Source organism: Austrofundulus limnaeus, unplaced genomic scaffold (assembly GCF_001266775.1).
Source record: "Austrofundulus limnaeus strain Quisiro unplaced genomic scaffold, Austrofundulus_limnaeus-1.0 Scaffold29, whole genome shotgun sequence".
NCBI lineage: Eukaryota > Metazoa > Chordata > Actinopteri > Cyprinodontiformes > Rivulidae > Austrofundulus > Austrofundulus limnaeus.
In genome coordinates this window covers 255,639-266,544 of record NW_013952431.1, presented here as the reverse complement: position 1 = coordinate 266,544, position 10,906 = coordinate 255,639, and the positions used below count along the sequence as shown (strand labels likewise).

Below are 10,906 nucleotides of genomic sequence, written 5' to 3'. Positions count from 1 at the left end.
ACACACACACACACACACACACACACACACACACACACACACACACACACACACACACAGAACACCTGAAGCTGAGCTGTATTAAAAAAGAAAAAAGAAGGAGATTACCACCATGGCCCTACAAATCTTAGCTGAAGGCTTTAATTTGCAGGTTCTGGCTCCGGTTTGTTGTGACGTCACTGACCTGTAGGGGGCGTCGTGTCTGCGTGGGCCCTGTGGGGTTCAGCGGAGGACGGCGCCCGGTCCCTAGCAGTTACACTGCTGCTTGTTGGGCGGCGGCGTGCCTCTGGGCTGCCGTAGCTGCCGCAGCGACGCGTCCCCGTACTGAATCCCTGAGCCCATCCTCTCTGGATCCAGCTCTCCTTCAGGAATGATAAAAACGTTATYAACTCACACTCTCAAAATCCACGTCTAAAATACACACATCATTTTTAATAATTATGTGTGTGTTTACACATAATTACCAAATTTCCCTCTGGGATCAATAAAGTATTTTTGAATTGAATTTGAACTGAATAATAATGTCATACTGTTTTAATCTTAAAAAGTACCCGAGTCTATCTTGCTGAGGATGGTGCGAGCGCATTTCAGGAAAGCCTCCTCGACGTTCTCCCCCGTCAGAGCGCTCGTCTCTAGGAACATTAGCTCTGCGTGGGCATGGAGATGCAAAAGAAAATAAAAAAACAAAAATCAGCAGGAGCGGGGGGCCGTTAAGGACAGGGACACGTGTACTTGAAATCCGAGACGTGAGGTGTGAGACGACGCAGATGGACAAGTGCTCACCGTTCTCCTGAGCGAAGCGCGAGGCCTCCAGGAAGGTCACCTCTCGGTCTGCGTCCAGGTCTTTCTTGTTTCCACACAGAATGATAACGATGTTGGGGCTCGCCAGCGTCCGCGCGTCTGCGAGCCAATTGGTCAGGGTGTTGTACGTCTCTCTACTGTTTAAGAAAATATAAAATCAGTTCAATGTTGGCCTGGTAAACGGTTGGATGGTTTTGTTGTAACATAGTGTTGGTTTTACATTTGTTGCCCTTTAACCTCTATAGAGGCAGAGTTGTAAAGGAACTAAGTACACTTTGTCACTGTACTTAAGTAGAATTTTTGGGTATCTACTTTACTTGAGTAATTATTTTTCAGCCTACTTTTTACTTCTACTCCTTACATTTTTACACAAATAGCTGTACTTTCTAATCCTTATATTTAAAAAAAAGGCAAGTAGCAAGTCGTTACTTTTATTTCCTTTTTGCTTGTATTAATCATCCAAGTCATCTCAACTTTGCCATGCTTCTCCTCCTGCAAACTTTGTCCTAGAGCTGCCAATGTAATTTATATCTGTAAAGCTCCTGTGCCAAGTGATGGCTATGCCTTTTGGTGCCTGTAAAACTTATAGTTTATGAAATATTAATATTTAATGAATTATAATGGCAGTCAATGGAGCCTTTTATTGGTCCAATACTGCCCCATGCTGTACTCAACTTGGTACTGCACCATAGTTTAATATTTCAACTCAGTAGTTCAGTGTTTACAGTACTAATATGATTGTATTTTGATGTTTTACTATAATATTGTCTTAATACTGCTCTATTTTTGTAATATTATGCAGTTTAGTGTCAATAATTGTATTGGCAAGGTAAACTCTTTCTGCATAGTGTCTGTTTCAGTAAAACTACATAATTTCAGTTTGTTATACTGTCACACAATTACCCTAATTACAAACAACTGCTGACTTGGCAGGTGTTTGACTGATAATAATTAGAAAACACATCTGAACTTGGTCACACTTCATTCTGCAAGTCCAATGCTGCAGGCAAAGCCATGCTGCAATGACATGCTACATGGCAATGCACACTTGTTTTTACATTGTAAAAACCCATGTCTAGTTCCAGCTTGTTATTGTAAAAAATAAATACTATCCATATAAATTATGCCTTCTAGATAGAGTGAATTTACCGTAATTGTGGTTGAATGAGAAGTATAAATATATAAAATTCTGATACTGTTTTTGAAAGTAGAGGATGTATTTGTATTTCATGAATTATATTATTACATTTGGCCACAGCCCTCAGATAGATTTTCATTTTGGGGAAAAGGTTTGGGCAGCCTTGAAACAATTAGATTAGTGCATCCTAAATTTAACAAATTCATTATTTTAACACAACATAGTTGTTTCTGCCTTTTTTTGGGGGGTTGGGGGGGGTCACCTCCTAATAAATATCATTACGTAAAATCTAACTGCTCATTTTAAATCAATACTTTTACTTTTAATACTTAAGTACAAAAAGTATCAGATACTTTAGGACTTTTATTCTAATAACATTCCTAAAGGAGACTTTAACTTTTACCAAAGTAATTTTTTGGTAAGATACTTGTACTTTTACTCAAGTATCACTTTGTGGTACTTTATACAACACTGCCTCTATGAATAATATAATGCCTGAAATGTAGATAGTTGTAAAACATTTTTTACTTCATGCACTGATATTTTACTAACAGTCAAACAGAGGTGACTCCGATTAATGCCGAAATTTGAAACCAAAGTATTATACAACATGTAGAGCTTGAAGTGCGTGTTGAGGATGAAGCTCAGCTACTACCACACCAAATTTAACTCAACTTTAGAAAAGTTCGACCAAAATCCATTCAGTGGTTTGTGAGATATTTTGCTGACAGCGCTGTTACCGTTTCACAGAACTTTCAGCGAAACGCGGGGTCAGTGAGGTAAAACAAAGGGCGMAGCCGCACGCCGTGATGTTTAACATCTGTTTTCACGGACGAGCAGAGGCTGACGTCACTCCTCATCCARGAGCGCTCTTGAAACTTGGCTGCAGTCAGGCCCGTGCTGATCGCCTCGTTCTTTTATCCTCCGACTCCACTCAGACCCAACTCTAACTGCGGTACAGTCCCGCGTCATTTCAGCCATCCCTCGGTTGTGAGCTGGAATTTGCTAAATGACATCACCGCATCCGTCCAGGTTCTCATTAAATCACGCTGCAGAGTAAACGCCATGCAAGACTTGCAGCTCYCTTCATCTCACTGAATGAAAACACAGAACTGAAAACAATAAAGCCAGTTTTAGTTTCATGAACGCCATTGTTTTACAAGTACCTTGTAATATCGTAAACAAGAAGTGCACCAGCCGCTCCTCTGTAGTAGCTCCGTGTTACAGAACTGAAATTAGAAAAAAAATAATAATAAAATGAAACAAATTGTTTGAAATATTTGGCACAAAACAAGCTGGGGAGGAAAATGATAGTAAGAAGGAAAAAAAACAATAAATAAAAAAACAGGCTCTTCATTAAGCAAATAGTATTTCTCAGAGGTCCAACTGGAACATTTTTAGCTCCATTAAACGTCACAGTGTGAATAAAAAATAAATAAAAATGCTAAAAATCTTACCGAAATCGTTCCTGCCCTGCAGTGTCCCAGATCTGCAGTTTGACCGTCTTCCCACCAACGTTGACCACCCTGGAACCAAACTCCACACCAATAGTGTGGTTGGAGTCCTGCTTAACTGCACAGAGTCACAAAAACATCAACGTCTTCGCTGGAACACTACAGTGGTGCTTTCAGTTCTTGTATAAACATGTGATGCAGAATTAGATTCAGAAACATTTAACTTTGTGTTTGTAGAAAAGACACAACAAAGACTGTAAAGAGTTTCAGATGAATCTCTACTAGGACCAAACCAGTGTTTATGAAATTAACACCAGCATGTCTGTGACATTATTATTACAGTTTACAAAAACAGTTATCCATGAGTCCCCGGAGCGTACAGTACTGAATTGAGACATTTTGAATGTTTGACAACTATAATTAACATCCCCCCACAGCCTTGGCTGCAGGCCCTGACCGTGTGAAGTTCGGGATGTTCAGTTCTGCTGACATCGACAGAAAACTGAAGATTTGACACAAACAGGATACATAACTGAAGTGGAACTCCGTACAGAATATTAATAAGATTACATGAGGTTATTAAATATGAGAACATCATTTTCTATATTTTTTCTCACTCTTGCTCTGTTTGCTTTAGTACCAAAGCCTCTAACATCTAAACCAGGTGTGGGCCTATCAGGCAGCAAGGCTCCATCTGATTGGACAAATGATTAACAGGAAGAGCATAATCATGGAGCACTTTATATTAGTCTACAATTTAGCACTAAATAGTAGGGGTGTAAGAAAATATCGATACACTGAAATATCGTGATATTTCATTTCCCGATACTGTATCGATATTCTAAAGCCCTGTATCGATTTTTTTATTAAAGTTTAAAATMTCAACTTTCCTGCCAGCCGTTCATTTTTATGTTGTAGTTCAGCCTCTGACCACTAGATTTGGCTCCTCTACCTCTTGAGGTAGAGGCTTTTGTTAAGTGTTGAGTGACCATATTGTAAATTAATATTAAAAACTAAAAGCTGCAAAAAATATATTTTCAAACTATTTATTGTCAAATTTAGTCTAATAATTGAAAACATGGATGAAATAAGAAATATGAAACAAACAAAATGCATACAAAGCAGAACACAGCTAAATGTATCAAAAGCATGTCTATGTAATATTAGAATTTTCTGAGACGATGAATTTTGGTTTTTCATTTTTTTCCCCCTGTAAGAGGTTTTTATTTAATAGAATTTTTGGACAAAAAAAATTGCAATATATCGCCTTGCTTATAATATCGCAATATATCGGGATATATCGTATTGTATCGCCAAATTCTTGCCAATACACAGCCCTACTAAATAGAGCCAACTGATGATATTAAATTATAGATATTAAGTGCAGCCTTAATAAAAAGTGTTAACAGTACAGAACTGAACCGTTTAATTTGATACACACTCTTCTTTGAACAAATCCTTAAAGGAAAGTAAGAYTGAAGCCAGAGAACAGAGGTGTTGTACTTCATATTGAACATAATGACCTGCTCTAACTGTTAAATACACACTTCACTGTATTATTATCTGGAGGTTTCATTTCACACAGCAGCCGGTGACTCATTTTCCTCCAGAGGACCTGTGTGTGTGTAGATGAAATGTTTCACACACCCGCCGTGTTTTAACACACTTAAGACCACGTCCGTCAGGACTTACACTTGTTCTCGATGAACTGGTGGAGGAGGCAGGACTTTCCCGCCCCGGCGCTGCCGATCACCAGGAACTTGAAGAGGAAGTCTGAAGGCAAGGAGAGAGGAGATGAAGTCAGTGTGCAGCTCCATCCTCAGAGACAATCCTTAAATAAACTCCTAATCCCACGACTTTCACCAAACTCAAATTAGCTTTCTAAATCAGTAAACATGCTTCAGTTCTGGCTTTAAACAAATAATCTTATTTGTCTGAGGTGAAAAAAAAGAAAACGAAAGTCATTAAAGCGGAGCTCAGCCTTTATGATGATTTACCATTGTGTATTAACAGTTTTCTGTTTTTTTTTTTTCCTTTTCTTTTGCATTTAGAAGAAGATTTATATTTACATTTCCACCTACGGTAGGTTTGTTCACCTACAGACTTCAGTCAGCCTGACGTAGGTCAGTGGTTTGTTTACATTAAATGCATACCCATATTTCAGACTTGCATGTCAATATTATTGAAAACTACTGGTGCAAACTCTTTCAAACAGCACCATGTAATAAAGGACTAGGTAACTTTAAAGGAGACCAATTATGGATCCTAGAAATTTTTATGGTATGTCTGTGGGCTATCCAGACCATGTTCATTCAATTTAYTGCACAAAATAATTCTCAGATAATAAAATTTCCCATTTTCTAGTTCTGCCTGCTCTGACTTCCGTTCAGAAGAGCTGTTTATGTTAATGAGCTCTGTTGGTAACGCCCTCCAAAAATCTGTTGACATAAACTCCGCCCTCCAAAGCCAGCGTTTACGTTAGCATGGCTAATAATAGCAGAAGCTGCGTTGTACAACCATATGAGACCCAGAGGCAGAGTCGGTTGCAGCTTCTTTCTTTTTTTCTCTCCCTCCTCTGCTCTGCGCTCACTCTGCATGCTGTTACCAGAGCAGGGAGCAGCAGCGGTCAAAATACCTCWGAAACTCAAACAAATAGGCTTTAACAAGGCTTTAATAAGCTAAACAAGGTACATGAGAAAACGTGTTCATAATGAACAAAAAAAWTTTAAATTTTGTCCATTCTGGTCTCTCACTCTCTGGTCCAACACTCTACCCATTGCCCCATTGGAGACTTGTTGTGAAATGAGCTGCGAATTGCACAACACAGTGACGGCTTTTTATACTGAGGAGGTGGAGTCTCACCCGGGGGTTGCTAGGTAAGGGGCTGAACGCAGGTTCCGGTGGGTTGTCGTACGGCTTGTGACATCACAAAACGACAGAAGTATAAAACTTGTCGTTAATATACATTAAAAATACATTTACTTACAGTAAATATGCCCCTGGGTGCATTTTTTTTGGTCCTAGGACTGTTTTATTAATAAGTACATACCCAAAATTGAGTAAAAAAAAAAAACCTTTAAAAGTGAATTTTGCATAATAGGTCCCCTTTAAAGTTTTAATTTCTACTTTTCAATTGGTACCTTTAAGTCAACAGAACTGTAACTGAACCGAACAAAACTAGGTGGGAAAAGACAGGTTTTCTTGCTCTGAAGAACTCACTCGACTCGTATGATCCGGGACGACTGGACCTGCCACGAAAAGCGAGACACGCAGCCTTTGTTTGCTCCGGTCAATGATTTGCAAGAGACATTTAGATAAGTACAGCTTGAGACCCCAGTGAAAGTTTTTTATCCTGCTTTCATGGTCAGGTTTTATCTTAGAGGGGGAGGGGGGAAAATTGTGTTAAAAACATAAGATTCGTGGTATGTTTCTGACCGTGAGAGCAAATTATGAATGCAATTACACCTTCCTGCCRGAGAGCTCGCTTCAAAAGGAAATTGAAGACAGATAGCAGGTGTGGTTTAAGCTGAAGCCGAGGCTTTACAGATAAGAAGAGCTGCATGGGAAAATGATTGGGAATGCCTGTCGATATTACAGACCGGGGGAAATATCCTGTCAGTTTACAGCTGCTCAGCTTCAGCTCCTCTCTCCCTCTCTGATATTTAAATTTATTACGCCGGTGCTCACAGAGCCATCACCACCGCCTTAGTTTATGATGAGTCATAGTCCGCTGAGCTGGTGTTTTCTCCAGCAACACTCCCAAACCACATTCATGGGAACTTATTGACAGCAGTGAAGCAAGTGAAGGATTTTTCTGTGACTGCAGTRAGCTGTACGTCTCAGACCGGTCTCTGGAAACGACTCTCGGAGGCGAGCTTTTAAAGCCGACATCGTGTACGGTTTCCCCTGCAAGATCMGCGAACAACCATCCAGCTGTCAATATGTCTACGAATTGGTGAAAGTAATAAAAACACAGTCTGCACATTCTGAGGCTGCAGTATTTTCTGAAGGGGATACAGTTTTGCTACTGAAATCAGTTTATGAAATCTTTGGTTTTAATTAGTCTTTTAAAAAAGTAATAAAACAGATTTCTGCTCAGAGCCTAATAGTTTTTTTATATCAAACAAATTTTGTGGTTTAACGTGTGTCATAAAGAACAAATATCAAATAAATTAAATATGTAAATATATATGATGTACTTATTGTCCACATGATGCTTTAGCCGATTCCACTACTTCTACAGGAGATGATGCTGGAGACAGAAATCAATACAAGGCTATTACAGCTCCCATTAGAGCTGGCACTTTTCCATATGCACAGCCCACATGGATAAAGTTTCATAGAAAAAAAAAATTAGGAGAGAGAAACCAAGTCTAAAACAGATGGCGAGAGTCTGAGTGCTGGGGCTAAAATTCAAAACGTGGCTTTGTGAAATTCTCTGACCTTTCTCATGTGCATGTTGTTCTCATACACGCTGATCTGAAATATCAATACAGTTGTTTAGCCAGGGTGTTGGGTCGTCCTTCCATTCAACTTGTGCTGTATCTCCTAAGATCTCCTTCCTGATCTTATTCATCCATGTTACTCTCAAGAATCTCACACCTTCCAGTTCTATCACCTGTCTTTTTGTCTCCAAACCACACAAAACAGCTGGTCTCACTTAACCCAGCAACCCCAACACAGCTCATATCAGGTTACAAGAGGCTAAAAGTTAATGTTTTAGAGACACTGCTATAAAAGTGGGATTAAATTGAATAATGCAGCTGTTTTTATTTAGTTAAGTATTTCACTGTGCTTGCTGGTATCAAAGTTGATTGTATGACCTTGGTTTAGCTCAGGATGAGAAAAAGGAAATTAAAATAAATCAAGCAGCTGCAGCTCCACAGGTGAACTGGAGCAATAAAAAAAAAACACAAGTTAACTTCCTCCTAGGCCTGGTGACTTAAAGCTACCTCATAAAACGTTGAGATTGAACTTTTGCTGTGTTAATTTAGGTTGCAAAGGTCGCACATTGGGCATGAAATTCAACGAGCTCTGGCTATCTCCGAGTGCAGACATGCCACTTTTAGCGTTTCGGCTAAAGTTTTGGCCAACTTTCCCTTGAAATGTCTCACCATCTGCTAGCAACACACCGGATTAACGAGGTAATTAAACCGACTGTCTGTAGTGGAGACAACCGTATCAGTTAATACACACAACGCTATCAAAGTGAGGCTATAATCAAGTTAAAAGTCAGAGACGAATGTGAAATATTCCATAAAACACTCAGACCTGTGCTGTGGTGGGTTACGCTAACTAGCAGCATCGCTAACACATCAGCCCACAGCGAAAACTGTCTCCGTGACGGCTGCCACAAACATACCGTATGTCTCAGACATGTCGACGTGTGAAAGACCCTCTCACGGTCCTTTCGGGGATACCGAGACAGTTGTGTGTCCAATGGGTTCCACAGCTCTTCAGGGTGTTTATCTGCGATGCTGCTAGACGTTTCCTTGATCCGACTACAACCAAACACAGCAGATGCGTGGCTACGTCATCAGCGTTCCCACTTTGTGCTGCGTTCAATGTCAACGGAAGTGGTGCGATCGACACAAAATACATTGAAAACATAAGGGTTTAAATTGCAAATGTTTAAAAAAAATAACAAACTGCAACGATTAGTTTAAATGAATCTATCTCTAAATTGAGCTCAAATCTATTATATTATGTTATAACTTGATAAAAGGCCAAATGGTTCTTATTTGATTTAGATTTAATTTTTTCGATTTTCACTTAAACTGGCAACAAAATCCCTAAAAGGCAGTATGAAATGAAAACCAGTCTGAGCAAAATCATTTTTATTCTGAAACAAATTAATACTTGACTGGATTCAAGCATTTCATTAGTTTTTTTTATAATTAACAATTAATATATATTTTTTGAATACACGAGGGAAAAGAACAAACTACRATAACAGCCTACTATGTACAGACCCAGATGATGATAGGCTTTAGTTTAAAATAGCGCTGAAAAAGATTGAAGTGATATAAAACATTGATAGAGACAAAAAATCATTTAGGATCCAAGGCAACTATAAAGAACGACACAACAACAATAAAACCTGTTAAACTGGAAAGACAACTTAATAAGACAAGCAATTTTACTTTGTCCACTAAACAATCAGATATAAATAAACCTTAAAACACAACACACACACTGGGGGAAATAAAAAATCACCACAAAAAATAAACTAAAAAGATAAGTAAAATAAACACAAATAAAACCACCACAAGACGCATAAAAAAACTACCACAGGCAAAACAGAAACAAAAAGCCAAAAAACAAAGACCTACAAAGTAATTAAAATGAACTTTGAACGTTTCAAAATGAAGACAAACAATCCAAGGTAGAGACAAATCACTACAAATCTGAACACATCAGCCATGTTTTCACTTTCACTGGTTTAAAAGTGTGGGTATCTGTGAAAGCAACACTAAGCCACAAGGTGGCAGACAAAGGTAATGAATGTTTTTTTTAAGAAGCAGCAAACTACACTGATTGACTGACTTTAACCTCCACATAGTCCACAAATTGATGTTTTTTTATTGTTTCTGTTCTCTGTGAAATTGCACAATTATTCTATTTTTGGACCAGAGATTCTAAAATCTGATAATCTTGTTTCCTTGATTCAAAATTATCTCAATGTCTAAATAAATTTGTGTCATGTGTAAAAAAGTTTTTTTGTGTGTGGGTTTGCGTGGGGTGAAGGACTGACTAACACAGAGTAATAAATGTGTTCTTTTTCTTCCTATGTTCATTCATGCATGGACACACATACACACACAAAAACAAAACAAAGAAGAAAAAAAAGCCCAGGGTGTGGAGTGGCAGAGCACCCGAGGGCAACAGGTGATAAATCACAGTGCCTTCCACTCGGCTGCCATCCCTCAGAGTTCCTCCCCGCCTTTTGTTCTGCTCTGAGATCCACTCATCCTCCCCGGCCTTGTTTTAAAAGCTCCTTTCACAAAGATTAAAGACAGAAAGAAACACCCGGCTCAGCTTCGTGTGGGGGCACGGATGTTTTCCTAAGGTGGGCTACGAGAAAAGGCCGTCCGCAAAAGGTGTGCGGGCTGAAAGAACAGAGGAGGGGCTTTTCCTTCCGTTAAAGGTGCTTTCCTTTGTGAGTGACATGATGCTCATTCAGTCCCTGTCTCTTTTGTTCTCTCTCTTGTCATCCTGTCCCCCGCAGGAGTCATCATCGGAGCAGATATTTGTCTGGACTGAACTGCAAACAAAGCATTATTTCAGTGGAAGGGGGAGGCTGACTGTTGCCTCACTGACTATTCAGATTAACACAGGAAAGCCTGGATTCACGTGCTGCTATGAAAACAGAGTATTCTTATACAAAATACATATAGAACAGAGTTTTTATTTACCCAAGGGCGTAACTTTTTTTTTTGGGGGGGGGGGGGTATGCTCGAAAACTCTGCATGTCATTTTCAGAAATTACACTTAAACATACATACTGTATATG

General features: G+C 39.1%; 1 protein-coding gene and 1 long non-coding RNA gene across 7 annotated transcripts in view; both read right to left on the bottom strand.

Moving 5' to 3' along the window:
• Window positions 1-32: 32 nt before the first annotated feature.
• Window positions 33-8,940, bottom strand: rab4b (RAB4B, member RAS oncogene family). Its single transcript, XM_014005210.1, has 8 exons — window positions 8,756-8,940; window positions 5,086-5,166; window positions 3,397-3,511; window positions 3,106-3,168; window positions 784-938; window positions 552-647; window positions 185-362; window positions 33-76 (listed from the first exon to the last, which is right to left on the bottom strand). Exons 1-7 carry the CDS (start codon window positions 8,769-8,771, stop codon window positions 247-249), a joined length of 642 nt encoding a protein of 213 aa, XP_013860664.1. The 5' UTR covers window positions 8,772-8,940; the 3' UTR covers window positions 33-76; window positions 185-246.
• Window positions 8,941-9,695: 755 nt separating this feature from the next.
• Window positions 9,696-10,906, bottom strand: part of LOC106515412 (uncharacterized) — a 22,557-nt gene continuing 21,346 nt past the window's right edge. For all 6 annotated transcript variants that reach the window (XR_001310005.1, XR_001310010.1, XR_001310009.1 and 3 more), the window contains one exon: window positions 9,696-10,657. This is a non-coding gene — a long non-coding RNA (uncharacterized LOC106515412). The remainder of the gene's footprint in view (window positions 10,658-10,906) is intronic.

What these genes read in the sequence shown, in the direction of transcription:
- rab4b (XM_014005210.1), bottom strand. An exon ending in GCAGGGCAGGAACGATTTCG is followed by an intron (nt 3,169 to 3,396) that starts GTAAGATTTTTA and finishes TTCTAATTTCAG; the next exon opens with TTCTGTAACACGGAGCTACT. An exon ending in GCGCTTCGCTCAGGAGAACG is followed by an intron (nt 648 to 783) that starts GTGAGCACTTGT and finishes ATGCCCACGCAG; the next exon opens with AGCTAATGTTCCTAGAGACG.